The 19,430-nt window shown below is 43.7% G+C and overlaps 1 protein-coding gene across 6 annotated transcripts in view; it reads right to left on the reverse strand.

The window, feature by feature from the left end:
• Window positions 1-205: 205 nt before the first annotated feature.
• The window catches only part of rere (arginine-glutamic acid dipeptide (RE) repeats), a 159,471-nt gene continuing 140,246 nt past the window's right edge, over window positions 206-19,430 (reverse strand). For 3 of the 6 annotated variants that reach the window (XM_015381312.1, XM_015381311.1, XM_015381316.1), the window contains 11 exons: window positions 9,530-9,692; window positions 9,134-9,226; window positions 8,466-8,665; window positions 7,580-7,741; window positions 7,385-7,498; window positions 5,910-7,294; window positions 4,744-4,966; window positions 3,944-4,664; window positions 2,464-2,637; window positions 2,188-2,368; window positions 206-2,106 (listed from right to left, as the gene is read on the reverse strand). In XM_015381312.1, coding sequence (XP_015236798.1) covers window positions 2,073-2,106; window positions 2,188-2,368; window positions 2,464-2,637; window positions 3,944-4,664; window positions 4,744-4,966; window positions 5,910-7,294; window positions 7,385-7,498; window positions 7,580-7,741; window positions 8,466-8,665; window positions 9,134-9,226; window positions 9,530-9,692 — 3,450 coding nt within the window. In that variant the 3' untranslated portion in view covers window positions 206-2,072. The remainder of the gene's footprint in view (window positions 2,107-2,187; window positions 2,369-2,463; window positions 2,638-3,943; window positions 4,665-4,743; window positions 4,967-5,909; window positions 7,295-7,384; window positions 7,499-7,579; window positions 7,742-8,465; window positions 8,666-9,133; window positions 9,227-9,529; window positions 9,693-19,430) is intronic. The other 3 variants (XM_015381314.1, XM_015381317.1, XM_015381313.1) reach the window with 2 other exon arrangements.

Raw genomic sequence — 19,430 nt, forward strand, 5'->3', positions numbered from 1 at the left:
ACCAACCTGGCAGAGTAAGGGCCTGAATCCAAAACTCACCTTTAAGTTTTGTAGAAAATGTCAAAATCCCCCGATTCATTTATAGCTGCTCATGTTTTATCAAATTAAAATCTATAAAAATACTAGGGTGTGTGACAAAATGCAAAACCTAGGAGGCTCTTTATGTCCAATAGACAGGATAGATGGAGTCGTTATCTGTGGTGTAACTCATTCGTTTATTTTAATTCCACAAATTTTTCAAAAAAATTACAAAATACTCAAATGGAGAGAACACAGGACTCACAATTTTTCTTATTATTTCTACTTTTTGTTTTACATTGTGTCATCCCATGGCGACTACTCATATATACAATAAGCTTCAAGATACCAGTATATATATAAATCTTAGCAGTCAGAATTTACATTCTGCTATTGCCGCTTTGAAACAAGAAGCTAAACCATTGACAACACTTAACATCAAAGGCTTCGGAGACACAAAGAAGAGGGAATAAAAGGATGAGGGAGATGAGTAGAGAGATGGAACACGGTAAGGAAAGGGGAGATGGAGTGACAGGCGGTTGTCCGTGTTTCATTATCTTTTGTTACTTTTAACTTTTGCAGGCCTTTTGATGAAAAATAGTGCTCCATGGGAAAATGCGGTCGTTTTTAATGCAGATAAAGTTTCTTCAACGGCTTCCAATGAAAATAAGAACAAGCCACAGTTTTATTTTCTACATGTCCATGACAAACAGTCTTAGTGCATGGGAGAAATAAAAAGGCAGAACAAATAAAAAACATGGGCTTGTGCATTATTATGACATGTAACAGTTGGTGTCACACAACCACAACACTCCCAAACCTCCAGGAAGCTGGTTGTGTCTCAACAAAATACATAAAAACAAGCGATATGATGGTAAACAAATACAATTAAAATGATGGTCATACCTTCACCACCTGGTGGTCGGCAGACATCCAGCAGATGGTGAGGTTTTGTATTATTTGTACATCATGAACACTTTTTGATTTCATTTGGCCTCACAGGTCCTATTAAGTGGTTTCCTGATATTAAATGTGTAGCAGGTGCTTTGAAACTAAAGACTGACATGAGGACCTTTAAGGTTTAAAGACCGAGTCAAAAATGGAGAAACTGCCTCTAATTTGACCTAAAATGTGTCCATATCTTTAAAAATCAAAAATAAAACCAATGTTTAAAAACCCGACAGACAGCAAGGGTGTCCCGTTCCTCCTCTTTAAATACAAAAAAAGGGATAAAAAGCATTTTAACAGAGCTCCAGACACTCAGTGCAAAGTTCTCCTTTTTTTAATCTTCTGCCTCTTCAAGTGTTTCAGATCAGTAACTCGACACGCCGAATCTGACAACCGTCACAGCTGATGGATGGGTGGATGTGGAGGGCATGAAGGGGGGGGTATGGTTTACATACAACAAGCGTATGTGGGACTAAATCTAACACAGTGAGGTCACAACCGAACCGCAACTCTCAGAAACTGCTCTTTTAATGCCATGGTGCTCCCCTCTGAAACAAGGGATAATGCTTCAAAACAAGTTATATTGGAGGCTGAAACGACTTGGAGTCCACACCTAGTAATAATAATAATAATTATAATTATATGTTTATATATACTATTTACAGACTGAAAAACGCCATGCTGTAGCTTTTCTTAAAATTATGAAAAACTTCCAACAATGTATTAAAATAAACGTTGAATTTAAGATAGCACTTGTTATTTTTCCATAAATGGTCTGACAGGTCTTTATGTTTTTATTCTTTTTTTCTTCTTGATAAGCACAGTGTCTGTTCTAGCACCTACAAAACATCAGGGAAGCTTGTCATGCAGGAGTCTTGAGGATGTCGTCACTATTGGTTATATACCAAAGAAAGTCAATGTCTTAAGAAGGAAATAAAATAAAAATAAAAAAAAGGTCCTGGACAGGAACAGAAAATGGAGGAAATCAGAAGATCTGCTTGGCCCTCTTCAAGACTGGAGGTGTCCATGAAGAGCCTCCAAGACTGCTGCTGCTGTGACAACTTCCTGTGTCCTGCACTCGTCAGTCGCCGCCTCCCTCAGGTTGTTTACAACTGCTTGTCGCTTTCCTTCTTCAGCCGGCTGAAATGGAAAACAGGCTTTAAAAAGAGGAAAACTGAAGGTGACGGAGATTACAGGATGGTGGTTTGGTGCTTGCCTGACCTGTAGTAGTCCTCCTGACCAGGCAGAGGGCCCCCGTGCATGTGATGGTGCCCATGGAGCCACTGCTGCTCCATCGCCAGCCTCTGGAGCTCAGCTGACTGGGCGTGCATGGCCTGCAGCTGGTGGGCTGCGGACATCTGTGGTGGAAGACCTCCTGGTAGGTCCCGTGGGTATGGAGCACCTGCAGGAGAGAGAGGGAGGGGGGGACACGTGCTTAGTGCCGGAGCTCTGTCTGATGAAGCGCTAACAGCAGCCTGACGCTGACAGGGAGCTTACCGAAGACCGGGTGGCGTAGCATCTCGTGTTCGTGCGGCGGTTGGCCCAGGAGAGGGTTGGGGATGCTGCCGGGCGGGTAGGGGAAGCGCGCCAGGTGAGGTCCGGCTGCCAGGGGATCTACGGCCAGCGGGTGGGCCCCCGACCCTGGAGGACAGACAAGACATTCACCACCACCTTCTGGGTGTCAGAGTCTTAGGATCAAGGTACACTCAATACATGACAGTGTATCGCAGACAGCATCATCAGCGATACACGGCCTCATACAACAATACTCCTCTCATGGTCCGCTGCTGCGACCGCTTTGATTTTCATTCAGATCCTTTTTGCTTAATGAGGCGGCTTTTAAACCAGCCTTTCATTTCTAATAGTTTCAATTTAAATTGTGAAATTTGTTGCAGTGAGCTTTTATTGGAGATGAGAGAAGTAATACAGATATTCACAGAACAACTTCAGTAAGAACAACAGAACATAATGCCATTTAGTTTCATCCTCAAAGCCTTGCAAAAGTATTAATGGCTTTCTTTGTTACATAACCTGCTAACTTTTATTTGTGGTTTTATGCATTTATGCATCTTGTTGCTGCATAAGAAATGATGGAAATATTTGTGCAGTTCTGCAAACTGCTGTGTGTAAAGGTTGGACGTCTGTAGAAATCAATGCAACTATCTAGAGCAGGAAAGTTGACTGATGGAATGCAGCTCTGTCTGAAGGTTTGTCTACATAGATTTTAAAGATCTGCCTTTTTTGATGATGGTGCTGTGGAGACGTGCTTTTAAATCAAACAAGGTGGTGTGCATGATCTGGCCAGATTTATGAAGTTCATGACTGATTGACAGATCAGTGGATCTCTGCAGCTCATCCAGACCAGGTGGACAGCCAGGGCTCAGTAAGCTGGTTCAAAGCTTGGGATTTTTATTTCTAAACTAATCCAGCTTTGTTCTCTGGTCTTTATGATGCTGTTTGTTCTCCAATGTTCTAACAAACATCTGAATGATTTTCAAAACAGTATTAATCAATTTAATTAGACTTTACTTAGTGATATCAGAACAATAAATGTTTTTCTTCCACTATTGTTTATTGTACAGAAAATGCTTCTTAGCTAATTTTATATGTAAAAACTACTTGTCAATAAAGCTTTTCTGACTTAGTAATGTACTATTTGTATTATTTTTTTTACAAAGCGAGTGGTTATAATGTCAAAAAGGTTTGAGCAGTCTATTATACTTTTGCAAGGCCGTGTAAATGTATGGCTGAACACAAACTGAGCAAATTAATGTTTTTAAAGACAGAAGCAATCTAACACACTTTAAGTTATTACTAACTTGAACAAATCTTGTATCTCTAACAGTTCTGATCTTATGAAAAATAAAAAATCTTTGAGTTTAACTATCAAAGCATGTTAACTATTAATGTTATGAAGCTTTCTTGATACAAAAACATCACAGGAACATTGTTGGATATAAGCAGGGCTTTCATTTACCTTGGTGGAGCGGATCTTGCTGGTGGAGGTGGAGATGGGAGTGGATGTGTGAGTGCTGGTGGTGGTGCGGCGTGACGTTGAACATCTGCAGTCGGGCGATGGGGTCGTTGGCCACCGTGGCCATCCTCTCAGCGTGGAGCCGCTCTGCAGCCAGCCTTTCTGGGTAAGTCATGTCCGGCCGTAGCTGGGGCCCCGGCAGGGCTAGCCGCTCGCGCTCCAATGGGTTCAGGCCAGGGTGGAAGGAGGCAAAGGGGTGAGGGCCGGCCATGGGAGGTAAGGTGAGGGCCCCGTGCCGGGCGAAGTGCTCCATTGGATTTGTTGAAGGATGGAGCGAGTCCATTTCTGGAGGTTTGACTTCGAAGCCCGGTTTCATCCTTTCCCTAAGCTCCCGCTCCCTTATCTCCCTCTCCCGCATTTCTCGCTCTCGTAGCTCCCGCTCCCGCATGGCCGGGTCGGCGTTGTAAAGGCTGGGCATGTGGTAGGCCAGCAGCGGGTCTGCGGGGTTCAGGGAGACGAAGAACGGGTGATTTCTGTTGGTGGGGGACATGACGTGGGGTCTGGCGTACTCGCTGAGGGTGCGCAGGGCGGGTGTGTCGGGGCCGATGTAAGGAGGCACCGCTGCGATTGTAGTTGGGGGGCCGTCGAATGGGGGACGCATGTGAGCGGGGCCGGCCATGGGGGGCTCCCCCATTCTACTTTCATGAGCAGAACTGGAAGCTTTCTGTGAAGACAAAGAGATAAAACTTAACTTTATCAAACTGTAGAAAAACCAAGGAAATGCGAAGGAAGGAGGTACTGACCGCTGCACGCTCCACCTCCTTCTCTCGCTCACGCTCTCTTTCTCGTTCCTTTTCCTTCTCCCTTTCCCGCTCCTTCTCTTCCCTGGCTTTCTGCTCCGCTTCCCGCTTCGCTTTCTCCAGAGCTTCTTCTCTCTTTTTGGCCAACTTAGACGAAGCCAGTGGAGTGAAGTAATAATCTGTCCGAGCGCACGAGTTATAACCCCGGTCCAGGTACTTGTAGAACCTGCGGCAAAAACACAGAACATTTTTAGGTTAGACATGAGGACTACAATCATTAAAGCAAGGAAACTACATCTTCATTTAACAGCCCTGACGTATATTACAGGGGCTCATTATTCAGAAATGAAAAAACTCCCTCTACAGCCACTTCTGCTGCTACGCTGACTCTGAGTTAAAATCCTCATTGCTATTCATTGGCAGTCCTCGAGTCCTTTAAGCACAAGGTAACCACAGATAGTCATTTTCAGATGCCTGGGTTCGCTGATGTCTCGCTGTAATTAATCTCCCTCAGCTCCATCCTCTGTAATTCTAAACTATCAGCCACCTCAGGGCTAATTGTGGCCTTGGATGGCCATTCTGCTGACCGCGCTCCATTCTCTGCATCAGAGCTGAAAAAACACAGCCAGCATTTTTTTTTGGGTGCAAAGCAAACCTGTAAAAACATCAGTAGCTTCTATAAGAGCGGCACAGTATTAACTAAACACGCGATTGCTTCAATTGAATATTGCAGTGCTGACAGCAGTTAAGATTAACCCATATTTCCCTCAATCTCCTCTCTACTTTCCATCATCAGGACGTTCCTGCCGCTCTCCATCAGTTCAAGGATTTGGGTCACAGATCTAGGTCAGCTTTAGAAATCAAGGGCAGTTAAACTTCAACCAGTTTAATATCTGGTAGACACGCAGAGCATGAATGGGATTTGAATCGTTCTGGCCTCCCGGCAGTCCCCTGTGGTCCTGCTGTGATACTCGCTGAGGCTTCACATTCGATTGGAAGCCCAGAGCAGCTATAGTTTGTAGAATTTTTGGAACTATGGGAAAATTATCCCTCCCTCACCAATTCATACCTAGAACTATATGTATATAGACTTTCACGTCATACTGGCCTTTTTCTACTTTTTTGTTGTCAGTGTATAAAACAACATGCTGCCATGTTTCCAGACGTACCGTGCTGACTGGCTGGCGTGACTAGGCGTATTGACAATGGTGGGCTCCGGGGAGGGGCTCCTCTGTGGGGGAGGCGGGCTCTCAGGCTCTTCCACCTCATCTGGAGGCTCCTCTTTGATATGGACAGGCGGCACCACCTGGGCGGGGGGAGCGCAGCTGACCGAGGCGGGGAGTGGCATGGAGATGGAAGAGGACGGGGCGGATGAAGACGACGACGGCGTCTGTAAGCTAGGCATAGAGTTGGACGAGGAGGGTGGGGCGCCGCTTGGAGGTAGAACTGTGCTGAAAGGATGTGAGGAGAAAGGTGGCTGTGGCGGTGCCCCGCTGGGATGTGACGCCGCAGCGGGAGGTGGGAGGGGAGGTGGTGGGGGAGGCTGGTGGCTGGCCGAAGGGGGAAGGCTCTGGGACTGGGTGAGGACCGGAGGCTGGGCCGGTGGAGGCTGGAGCTGCTGCTGAGACATGAGCTGGAGGGGAGGGGGGTGTGCTGACGGAGGATGATGCGTGGATAAAGAGCTGAGGGGCTTCAGGGCGGGAGGTGGAGGCAAGTTTGAAGGCATCTGAGGGAACGGAGGCGCCGACACGTGAGGCGGGTGTTTGTGAGACTGTGGGGTGGCGATCTGAGGGATGGGGGTAGTTGGGGGGGGCTTGATGTGAGGCATGGCCATGGGTGCAGGGGGCAGAGGCTGCTCTCTGGGGGGCTGGCCTCCACTCTGAGAGGATGGCTGGGACTGAGGAGGAGGAGTGTGAGACCTCTGCTGTGATTGACCAGAGACAGATGGGGTCGGGACCTGAGAGGGAACCACAGGGAATCCCTGAGGGGTCATGGCGTGTGGATGAGGCATGTGAGGAGGACCTGGTTGTAGTGGGTGTGGCATGGGGGGCATGGGCCCATGATGGGGGCTGGGTAGAGACTGGTGTGGGGCTGAGGAACCAGGAGGCTGAGTCTGAGTCAGAGGTGAATGAGGAGACGGTAACCTCTGAGGGTGAAGCGACGCCCCAGACTGGATTAGAGACATGGGGCTGGTCTGGGACAGAGGCTGAGGAGGTAGAGAGGTGGAAGCAGCAGTGGGGGCCACCTGTGGAGGCAGGGAGGGGGTTGAGGTTGCAGGTGGAACTGGTGCTGTAGAGGCAGCTGAGGTGCCTGGTTGGCACTGGATGACCGGAGGGTGCTGGCTCTGCAGGAGCTGCTGCTGCTGGGCTGAAGAGTCCGAGTCGCTCTCGTTGTCGCGGGGGCTCGGGATGCTTGGGGATGAGCTCCGGTTGTCCTGGTCGATGTCTTTTGGATCGCTGCTGAGCTCCTCGTTGATGCTCCTCCCATCAGAGCTCTCACCCTCCCCTTCTCCCTCCCCATCACATTCTGATGGCGAGTCTGGCCGGGTGAGCTCCTGGGAGACATCAGAGGAGAAGAGATGAAGCTCACAACAACCTGACCTCTGAGTTAAATACAGCACCTGCCGAATGTCAAACAGACTCACCTGTGTCTTAGACTTTTTGGCACTGGCCCTCTCCGGGTCCTCTGAGTCTAAAGCTCCCTTCTCTCTCTGCCGTTTGGCACTCTTTATAGGTGAAGGAGCTTCATCTTTAATCTTCTGTGAAGCAGCAGAGCCATTAGAGAGCACAGCACATGACTGGGATAGAGATCTAATGTTTTGGAATGGGTCTATGTTTACCTTGCTTGGCTTCTTCATGGAGTCTGTCTTGCTGTCGGTGCTGTCAGTGCTCGCTGCGCTCGGCGAGGTTCGCCCACTGGAGCGCAGGTCCTCGTTGGTAGGCGAGGCTCGGCCATCGGGACTGACTGTCTGCTTCTTACGACCACTACGTAGCGTTGACATCTGTTATCAAAGTGGAGACCAATGCTCACATTAACCTCCATGTGGACGTCACATATTTGAAAAAACTAATTTGTCTAGAAACCAATAGAACAGATGGATGCATTTATGATGGAATGGTTTAGGGGTGGTCAAAGTGAGCTCCAGGGTCGAGTGACCTCTACTTAAAAGCAGATTGTGATTTTGTTCTTACAGATACCCAAAAATATTTCTAGCATTTCACACTGGTCCCCTTTACTGGGTCTTCATTGATTTAAACGTAAAATTTTTCTTACAAAAAAAAAAAAAAAACTGAAATCATTACAATATTACATGCTTAGTTTATTAAAAAGAAAGCAGTTTTTTGTTAATTTGTTTTTTTTTTTTTGTGTGGTAATCTTGACTTTGACATTTTGGGCTTTTTGGAAACCTATAATAGATGGATGTTAAAGGAATCTAAGAATTAATGGAAATCTCAATAGTTAGACAAAAGATGACAAAATAAATTTGAATATCCATATATTTTCTACTTTCTTTTTAAATACTTCTCCAGACCTGGAAATACTTCAACTTTCCATTTCTAGACTGCCTTAGAACCCCGAATAAAAGAAAATGTTATTCCTGTGCTATTTATTTCGTGACAGCAGACACAGTAGTCTCACTGTTTATTTCTCCTGGGATGTCTGGAAGATTCGTTTCCTAAAGGTGAAAATAGATGGGTGATTGTGAAGAGATAGTGTTTGCGCACCGAGCCTCGGTTCCGTCGAGTCCTCATGCTATGCTTCCCGCCGAGTCCATCCTCTTCCTCTTTGACGGGTTTGAACATAAATGGCGGCGGGTCCACGGGCTTCTCGATGGGTGGCAGCTCCCCGTACTTCTTGAAGTGGATGCGGCAGTCGGTGCACAGCAGGATGTTCTCCCGGCCCCCGTGGTGCCAGTCCTTGGAGGCTGAGGAAAGCCATTCACAGTTGAGAAATACGACACTCTCACAGGCAATAAGCAACACACTGCAATAAACCGACAACCGCAGAATACAAAGAAGATCCTCAGCCAACTTCTAACTTTACATTTCCAGCGCTATACCCTACACCTAAATTGTCAGTGATTTATCACTCTGTGTTCACAAGGTGAAGCCAAACGTATTAGCCACCCTTGTGGTGGCAACCTTAGACTGTTCAGCTGGCAGCCTGGTTGTGGGAGCCAGCTGTGTGGAAAAAAAGAGACAAGGATAATGAGGTGGGGAGAGTGAACGAGCTGTGGGCTCATGTCTGATTTGATCAAATTAGTCCTGACATCCTCTGATGCCCATCTGTCACACAGCTCCATGTTGGGGGGGGATCAAACAGATCCCAGCACACACCAGGAATAGCAAAGCGACACCGAATGACGAAGCGTGTGCAGAAGCGGCTTGCTTACTGGTAGTGAAGCAGTGTCGGCAGGCGTAGCCCTTCAGCTCCTGTTCACTGTCTTCGCTGTCAAAGTCATCTTCGCTGGCAGAGCTCAGGTCCACTGGAAGAAACACAATATATCACAGTTTTTACATCGTATAAACCAGGTTATATATTCATCGGCCACATGCAGCTGCTAAAGTATTCACCCACAATGCCTTTGTGCATTTCACAGTGGGATTATGCAACATACCAACTATAAGCCTACAGCCTCTGAAACTGTAGAACATTAGAACAGTACAAGGCTGACTTCCTGTGTTTTGGTCTGTTGCAGAAAATCCTCACGCGATTGTTTGTGATAATGCTGCAAATGGGTTTGAATACTTTAGCAATGGGCCTAATAAGGTTGAGTGTGTTTACGTACAGAACTCGCTTGAGGGCGGGCGTGAGGGGGTGTTGACAGGAGTTGAGGCGGTTCGTGTCTTGATGCGGCGGAAAACAGGCTGGCGGCGGTGTCTTCTGTGAGCTCGGCAGCTGGCGGCCTCTGGCGTCTTCTTCCAGTAGTAGTAGAAGGTGATCAACTCTCCCTGAAACAGAACGGCAGATTTATTCTCATAGAGTCATTTTGTTTGGGTTTCAATAAGTGTGACGACCAAAAACATTTTTGGAACAGAGTTTGAGAGTGAAAGGCCGCAGTGCAGGTCAGTCCATGTCGGGATTTGTAGGTGCCTGAGGCGTGTTTGTGCTGCAGCCCTGTCTGTCCCAGGATTAAGCAAGGAGGCTCTCTGAATGTGGGATATTAGGATCAGTGCTTTGGTGGCTGCCTGGGTGGCAGGAGGTTGAATGGGAACAAAAGAACGTGTCAGGCAGCGCTTTGGCGCTACAAATAGGGAGTGAAATGGCTGCTCGCCCCTTCGCTGGAAGAGTCAATTGAACTTTAATCAAACATTCGGTGGGGTGCATTTGCCAGCAAGCCGGGTGGACAAATCCAAGCACAAAAGGGCCGCCAAGAAATCAATACCCAAAATGAAACATTTACACACGCAACCATGGATCAAAAAGCACAATTACCATCTGGTTTCCAATATAGCAATGACACACAAGCTTTGAAAGGTGCTGATGAGAGCTTTGAAGGGTGAAACTCAACAACAAACTCTCACTAGTTAGTAGTCATCTAGTGTCTGGATGACATATTCATGAAGTCATGTTATGGGATTGTTTGGTGAGCAGTAAGTCACCTGTAATCTTTAAAGCCCAGAGGGCAGCCATCTACAGGCGGGGGTCTGTTAAACTGCTGTTCGACAAAGCTCCCTGGGTTTAATAGCTATTGACTGTTTTCCTTCTCCGCTTCAGCTGCAAAACCTGACATAAATTAGTCAGCCCATTGCTCTCTAAAAGGCATTAACGACTTTTCGGCAATAGCAGCGCCTGTAAAATGAGCTAAAAACAAATAAGAGTGGGGAACAAAAAAAGATAGGATGAAAACAAATGTTTATAAGCTGCTGTAAGAAATCTAACAGACGGAAAGCAAGCTGTTCAAAAGAATAGAGTTGAACTAAAGGAAACAAAGGGGCTGCAGAAGCTTTCATTTCTTATCATAAAAAGGAGTCTGCTTGAGGCCGGTTGCCGATGGCTGCAAAAAACATGAGAAAGCTTTTTTTTTTTTTACTCCAACAAGTCATTTAGATTCAACATTAAAGACTAAGCTTGTTTCTTCCTGAATTGCTACTCTGATTGGTAGATAATGCTCAACTCAGTGGGATTTAGGCCACTTAATAAGATTTCCCTTCATGTGGTTCTTAGAGGAAATTCATATCTACCAGAAAACAGTAAGGACTCCCAAATGATCAGGCAAAGCAGGGCTGGGAGCATTTACTGAGTGTGTCGGAGTTCAGAGACCTGCTCCTGTTTCAGAGGAAATGAAGGAGCTTCCATGGTTTCCTTCACAGCTTCAACAAAGTCCAGATCCTTTCCAGACTGGTTCTCTGTACCGTTCATACTGCTTGAGGACAAATTTAGTATAGTAATCTTTATATAGTGGCATCACTATAAATTTGTAACTTGGAAAAATCACAGATGGATGGATGAATATTCAAATGGAATAAAGAGTAGATAAACAAACTGAGGTATGTATAGATGAATAATAGATGGATAGAAACATAGATTGAACTTTCAGGAAAGTCAGGTGGGGAATAAGGTCTGGATACAGAAATGTTTGTCTCTCTAGTTTCAGTGTTCATAATTAAAATCTACACTAACCTGTGAGGAAACCTCCCGAATATTTTGATAAATCAATTTCTCTAACTACAATCTAACAGGAAGCTAATGGGAACTCCTAAAAGCTGCTCTCTTTCCTTCAGTTTGTCCGTTTATTTCAGTCGGTAACGGTTCATGTTGTTCCGCTTCCTGAGCTCCTCCTCCTCCAACCTGGCCGAGGCCAGCTGGAAAGGCAGGCCACAGGTGCTAACTGAGGGAAGGCAGGCGTCCTGATGTGAGATCTAATTGAAATGTGCAGATCAAAAGTGTCGAGCGGTGCTGAGCGCTGGCTTTGCTCTGTGCCTAATGACTGTTCTCAGCAGTGCCTCGCTGCAGGCTGACAAACACACTGCTTCAGAACCAGCTTGGCAGACAAGAGGAAAGGTCACCCTGCCTCTCCATCACTTACACTGTGTCAAGTACTATTATATCAGGGCAAGCACAATGAAAACATTAACTCAGACTTTTCAAAGAGAATTAACAGGTGCAGTGATTAGCTGCTACCGGATGTAAATAAACCAAACAACAGAGCAGGCAGATTAATAAAGTCTTCCTGAATTTAAGCAACTGATTAGATGAGAAGGAAATTTAAATGGAATAAAAGCGAGAAAGATGATCCTTTCTGTGCAGCTCGTTTTCAGTGAGTCACTGTAAACAAAGGAGGGATTGTTTGGGAAACATAACAGTTTCAACGAGCAGCAGAGTTCTACAATATGTGAGATAAAAGCAGCCTAAGATGAACACGGCATTACTGCGGCTGAGGGAAGCTTTGCGCTGTAAATTAGTGTCAAAGGGAGACAGACAGATTACCTCTCAGCCTGCCTGCATGTCAAATTTAGGCCCTCTGAAGCCACATCAGTCGTGTCTCTCACCCGACTGTGTACTTTTCTCTATCAAAGGCACTTTGTCATGCTGCCGTAGGCCCCCAGCAGCACTTTAACTTTCATTACCTTCTGTTTCTACCCCTCTATTGGACGTTTGGGCTGCCAGTAAGAGGTTTAAAAGTGAAATGTGTTTCTTTTTTTTTTTTTTCAATAGATACCAGAAAAGCTAAAAACTCCACAAACTACTTCCAAAACTGCTCATAGGAATCTAGTAAAAAATAACTTATATGACAGAAATCTCGACAGGTCCTGGCTTTTGCTTAATAATTACCTCTGAGTCTACTAAATCGCTGCATGGCGACACAGACCTTGCTGTTGCTGCTCTGTAGGACATGAGATAGTGACAACATAAGCTCAGCATTAAAAGGCCTTTTAGACTGCTTCCATCTGCAGGAGCTTTCTGCTGCTGGATTATCCGACAAGCAAAAGGCTTACCCCTCCTATCACGACACTCAGGGCTTCCACTTAAAGCAGGCAACTACACATACATTATGCGACTGTGAAATAGATTTCAAGTACAAGAACATGTGCTGAAACATTTGATCAAAATCAGGCGTTGCAAAATTGAAGTAACATCGTAAATGCATCACTTTCCTTAAACAGAGCAAGTTTGCCATATTCGGTTTGGCCTTCCTGTTACTTGTTGAGGTTCTCACTCTCTCTCTGATTGAGAGGCATAGTTTCCAAACACCTTCCACTCTAAAGAGTGTTTTTAATATTGTTTAAAGACTGTTTTTCTGTGCAGGTTTACTACAAATCCGCTCATACCTATTAATAATATATCTTTTAACACATTTTCTGTATTAGGGTTCATATATCTAGAGCTTTCTTTAAAATCCAAGTCTGTGGGAGCAGATTATCTTCATACTACAACCTTGACTGGTTAATGTTAGATAAATACTTTTAAAGTACAATTTACAAAATGAAAACCACTGAATGAAGCATTGTTTTTTGTAATTAGACACTGTTGAGTTTCTGTCTCTACCAGTTGGACCAGATTTAACCGACTCTGTTAACCTGATAATGAGTCTAGGCGCAGTGGCTCTGAAACAGCTTCAGTAATGCGCCGATGTAATGATATGCTAATTAGCCATGTGCTACATTAAAAGCAGCTACCATTACAGATATCCGAAGGAGAAAAGGAACTTAGATGTCTTCAGTGAGCTGGAATTATCAATATATATATATATATATATATATATTTTTTTTTTTTTTTTTCAAATCAAATATTTGTCTTTATCAGGAAGTAAACATAAACAGTTTTGTAATTAATTAAAATTAGCTTGTTATATATATATATGTATGTGTATGTTTGAAAACTAGAATGAAAATGAATTGCGTTTAGCAGAAACCCGTTTCGGCTGGTTATAATGGGTTAAGTCGCATCCTGAAGAACTTTTAAATTAATTTAGGCTGCAGCCTAATTGCTGGTAGGAGTGTTGGTCTAGGTGGTCCAGTGTGCAGGGCGGAGGGCTAAACTCCAGTGTTTACACCCTCATCCGCTCTCAGGCCCAGGCCCGAACAGATGGTTTCTGTTTTTCCTGGCAGATTTGTGACAGAGCCACAAAAGGCCTCTGCTTTGACATGAAGCCAAACAGTTAAGGCTGTTGCTGGCAGGGGAGGGAGGAGCGTTTCGGGGGAGAGCCGACCAGGGTGAGGGTCGGCTAGGAAAAAGCCAGCAGTGAATCACAATAGAAACTCAAGACTGAAACCAAGAGTTAACCGTAGCAAGGGAAAGTTAGCAAGCAAAAGTGTATGATGAGTATTTCAGGGGATCAGCGGGAGGGGGGCAGAGAGCTCTGGGATATCGTTTCTGGGGTCTGCTGGCTGATGGCGAGTTGTGTAAACATCCATTAGAGGAGCATGAAGCAGGGCTCCTCCCGTTTCCTCCTTAGCCTTCACATGGAGGAGGGTAGAGTACTTCCTGATTCATTTCAGTAAGGTTAGGGGGAAGTATTTTCAAACTAAATCAGATGACAGTTTATTATATATGGGTTTGACCCATAAACTTTCAATTCCTCATCACCCATGGCAGCCGTAGTGTTAGGTTTGGGGGGCGATCTGACTTCCATCACCTTCAGACTGACTGTTAAAGCAGGAGGAAACTTGCTGAATGTCAACAAGACCAGAATTTAACTCTGAGGTGATTACTGAACCATTTCAGTAGGCAGAAGCACATCAGCCTTTTCCTGCCAGCTCTGCTTGAAGCCTGCCCTGTCATAAAAAAAAAAAAAAGAAACACGCTGGTGGTTTTCTGTAAGAAGCTTTACATCCAGCAAAAGAAATTGAGGACATAATAATCCTTTTTTAAACAATTAAAAATCATCTCTAAAAAACAGTTTTAGAATAAAGAAATATTATTTTACAAACAGAAACTGGAGAAATGTACCTCTACCTATTTTAATCTATCCCTTCTGGGAGCAGTAGGTTGCCATTGTGGGCGCCCAGGGAGCAGTGTGAGGTTAAGGGTGTTGCTCAGGAACCCAGAGTGGAGGCTGTGTGGATCCAACCGGGTGCTTGCAACCTTCTCAGAGCACAAGTGCACTGCTATAACCACTAGGCCAACACTCCTAAGCATAATGCCTATTTTCTATTTTAAATAAAGGTGTGCTTTGGTGGATAAATGGAGGAAAAATTTGAATTGATTAAAATGAGACCTTAAAGTAAATTCAACAATTTAACACCTCAGTTAAAAGAACAGGTTACAAGTTGGATTAGGAATGTCACGTTAAATACTTCAATTTAGCATAAAAACTAGTAAAACTGTTTATATAGCAATGTAATATCTATTGTTGCTTTAGGCTAAGTTATATATATATATATATATATATATATATATATATATTATTTCTGTGTAATAAAGCACAAGCTTTAACAAAGGATTATGATTTAGTGTCAAAACAATTGTAGAATCAGATATAGACAATGTGTGGTCATTAAAAAGACTAACGCTTTAAAGAGATTGGACATGTAAGGGTGAGAGGATCCCTGCAGGTGGACCAGGGTGCATGTAGAAACTGGTTAAAAAGACAGACGCCCCTGCTGTGAAGCTCCTCTCTGTAACAGAGAGACTGAATGAGCTCAGCTTTCACAGGTCATGGATGCACAGGATGAAGAATCAGCACTCGTGTTTTCCCTGCTGTAAGCGCTTTTCCTCAGTGAGAGCAGAATGGAAGGCAGCGGCGCTGGAGGCTCGGTCCAGCATGTTCTGCTGATAAGCCAGTCTGCAAAAACCACAACACGTAGCCTACCAAAGACTCAATTACGCAGGAAGCTCCATCTATTAGTCTGCTGGGGGATTGTGCCTCCATTCAGCTGCAGAAGAACATCAATGTGTGCTGGTTGGATTTATCTGCTCTGACAGCATTTTACTGATTTAACAAACACTGAACCTGTTCACAACACCAGCTGCTGCCGCCACACCCACCGGGCCACCGTAGTTTGTAGCAACTCTAATTAGCGTTTTAGCCTAAATATTTATAATTACGCCTATCCCCCCAAGGTTGGGGTTGCTGTGCTAAGGACAAGGCAATTTATTCAATTTGACATTAGTGCAGATTGTACCGGGGCAAACATCTGCTGGGAGGTCGCTCTGAGAGCAGTGCTCTCCTGTTGGCCATCTTGTAATGACAGCAGCTGGAGGGGACGGAGCGCTCCTTTTACTCAAAAAACCAAGATGCAACGAGAGCAGCTCGGCTCGACATGTCACCTTCTGGTTAATCTGAGCCCTGGCTAAATGGGATAAGGCAAGAAAAAAAAATCACAAGCACAGACGGCCAGAGAGCCTCGATTTTAATACCAACAATATGCATAAATAATCTGGATTAAAGACTGCGGATAAACTCTTCCTACATTTGCATCTGGATTTTCTCTCTTTTGAACCTGTTAGGTGACATGCTTAAAAACAAGATTTTGTATTAATTAAATCAAAATCAAGAAACTATTTCATTTCACCGGCATATAGAAAACACAGGGATCTAAAAAAGATGTTCTGTGTTAAAAATAAACAAAAAAATATGGATGATTTTGCACAAGAGCACAGAACAGCTATGATATAATCTACTTTTTATAATGGTTAAAATCATTTTTTAAAACACGAACAACAATGCCAACAATTCAAAAGAATAACTTGCATTTAATGGGGTCAGGTTAGTAATTTAGCATTTTGTAAAAGTATTCTTATTTATGATTGATTTATGTATCATCCTAGCATAAATAAGCTCCTCTTTAAAAAATACCTTTCAGGTTTGACACTCTAAATCTCTTGAGCTAACAATTTAAGGGGCCGTCTGCTGCAGTCATTGGACAAGAGGTGGGGGCATTGATTGCTGGGCATTAAGTCTTCCTCCATCAGTGACATGAACCACATTAAAGAGTGTATATGTCAGCAGGATAAAGCAGCGCGTACATAAAATGTGTTCAGATCTACAGCTGCCACCATTCAGAGGCTGAAATTTTTCCACTTCTAAACTTTTCTTATCTAATATGATCGTTCACCTCTACAACCAGGACAAATATGACTGCTTTATTCTGTATCTTTGATCATATGGATGCCAAAGGTCTGAATCTACTGAGAATAAAATGTATTGTCTTATGAAAATCAACGTCACTGTGTTTTCTGAGCTTTCATATTTAATCATCAAGCAAAAGGTTCAAATCTGAACAGTTAAAACCACAGAAAAAAAAGAACTTGGAAAAAACAAAAGTTGATAAAAATGCAGACATGCTTGCAGCTTTTGTTTTAAGCCTTTTAAACATTTTATGTGGCTTTACTGGGCTTATTAAATTATAGCTACTCAGTTCTTTTATTTATGTTTATGGTCGATAAACTGTACAATACCCTTGTGAGAGCATCATGTAAATATATCACTTGTGCTTTCATGCCCCTTTAAAATCTCTCTCAGGACAGACAAAGGGAGCAGTTTCAAGCATGAGATAGTTTTGCAATAATGTTTTTGTTCAGTGAAGAATATTTTTACTTTCCCTTTCATTGGAGTGACAGAAAACGGCGACTGAACACTGAGCATATCGCTGCCATAAAACAGCAAAACTGCAGGTAGTTGACAGTATTCTTCGAGTGTAAAGAGCGATTAATCTCCAGAAAATGTGACTTGTTTTTCTTCTCTTAAATCTGTGAAAGTTTTGGTTTGTTTGTTTCCGTATTTAGCTGGACAGCAAACAGAGCTGAAAATGATAGAGCTCTGTTTAGCAAACACAGTCTGTTGACCCCCCCTCCCAGTAAAAATATCAGCCGCAGAGTTTATCTCTAATCTGTCATTTCAGCATATTTGAGCTGTTCAAACAGCGAGTCCATGCTCCATGACGTCCTTTCTGAAGAGAGGGAAATGGTGGCAGCAGAGCTAGCTGCAGACGGTCAGACGACACACCCACCTCCCCCTGCTGGGCCTTGCTGTGACTTTATATAAGGCATTCCTGACTGCTAGTCAGGCCTGGTGTGTTTACACAGAGCAGGGTGCCTGCCCCTGGCACTGGCTGTTGGAGCTATGCAGGCGCTTCAGGGGCAGAGCGGCTAATATGAACGAGGAGGAGCAGCGAGGGGCAGACACTCCGTACTGGACCTCTGTAGCCCTGGATATCCGCCCAAGGGCTTTACACTCTGCACTGCATGCCAGGATTCAGGGCAGGAGAAAGCAGGCTTGTGAAACATATTGCTCCATTTATGAAACAAAATATGAGCAAAACAGGCACGGCTGAAGCCTAAGCTGAAGAAAAAAAAAAATCTCCACATTGTCATGATACAGAGACTGTGTAAACAAAACCTTCCTTTAGGGATAAATCTACAATACCGATAATCATGTATATGCATCGTCCTGCTACAAAGACATCTAGTTCTCTCTAAACCAACCCATAACATTCCTCTGTGCATTACTACAGCCACCCTATCTAATGTTTAAAGGCCAGTTTAGTTTCCGTGTGCAGGAGGAAAATTAATCTCCCTCTCTGCTTTGTGGTGCTGGGCTTCCATCCTGGAGGAGGTCAATTACTTTTCCTGCCAAGTAAACTCCCCCTCCAGGTTCAACTCCATTAATACATCCTTTATAGCCAATCAACAGCCAAAAAATAATAATTGTAATGATTATAGAGGAACAGACTTCAGTTTAAGATTTCCTACTCTTTCAAAACCTCCAGGTTACAAAAAACAAGCATAAAATATCCAAATAAAGGTCTAAGGCATGACATAATAGTTTGTGTATAAAAGAGAGAACTGGCTGCTTTTAATGAAATATTAACCATCAGAGATTAAGAAAAGGCCCAAAATACGTATTCTCTTCTAATTATTTAAATGAACTGGGATGCATTAAACACAAACCTAGAATAAAACAGCAGAAATTATTGTTTTTAGTCTTAAAATTAGTAACTCAGATACGTCCAGCTGGTATCATCTGGCTATCTGCTCAGGTAGCTGTTTAACAGACTGGCTACCTGCAGTTCTGAACAGCAGGAGTGACGGATGCTGGTCCTGTAGCAACATCTTCTTTGTTAGATCCTAAAAAGGTCTAAAAGGCTTATTAGCCAGCTGAAACACAGACGAATACAGTGCTGTCTCTCCTTCACCTGTTGCTGCTCACTGCCAGTCAGCTGGCTGAAAATGGTTCCTACACTTACAAACAAAAAACAAATATTTGGCTTATTGTAAATATCTCTGGTTTAAAAAAGAGAGAGAATGTTGAGATTTCAGGAGGCTAATGACTCTCAGTAATGTAAGACTGTTTTGAAACTGATTGCTGAGTGACAGCAGGTTGATTACCTAAGCAGATAGCCTGACTAAAACATACTCCAGGGTTAGCCTCAAGAGCAAAATTGCAAAAAGTGAAACAATTGTGCTCAATAAGCACTTAAAATTAAATGTACTAGATCCTTATTAAATATATTTGTATATCAAAAAAGACATGTACTCAAATATCACAAAAATTTTATGTTACCGTATTTCAACTAAAGTCATAATTAAGAAGCTTAATTATTTCAGCTGGAATAATTGCTGTTCTCATATTGAAAATAAAAGCAAATAATCATATTAGTTTTCTACCTGAGACTTTAAACCAAAGGAACTCCATGGTGGAAAAAGTTTTCAAGTCATATAATTTTTAAACCTTGTTGAAACGCCATGCTCCAAACTGCGTAAAACCTAAATCAAGCACCCTCTTTTCAAAAGCTCCAAAATGG

The sequence above is a fragment of the Cyprinodon variegatus genome, unplaced genomic scaffold (assembly GCF_000732505.1).
Source record: "Cyprinodon variegatus isolate N-32 unplaced genomic scaffold, C_variegatus-1.0 Scaffold231, whole genome shotgun sequence".
Classification (NCBI taxonomy): Eukaryota; Metazoa; Chordata; class Actinopteri; order Cyprinodontiformes; family Cyprinodontidae; genus Cyprinodon; species Cyprinodon variegatus.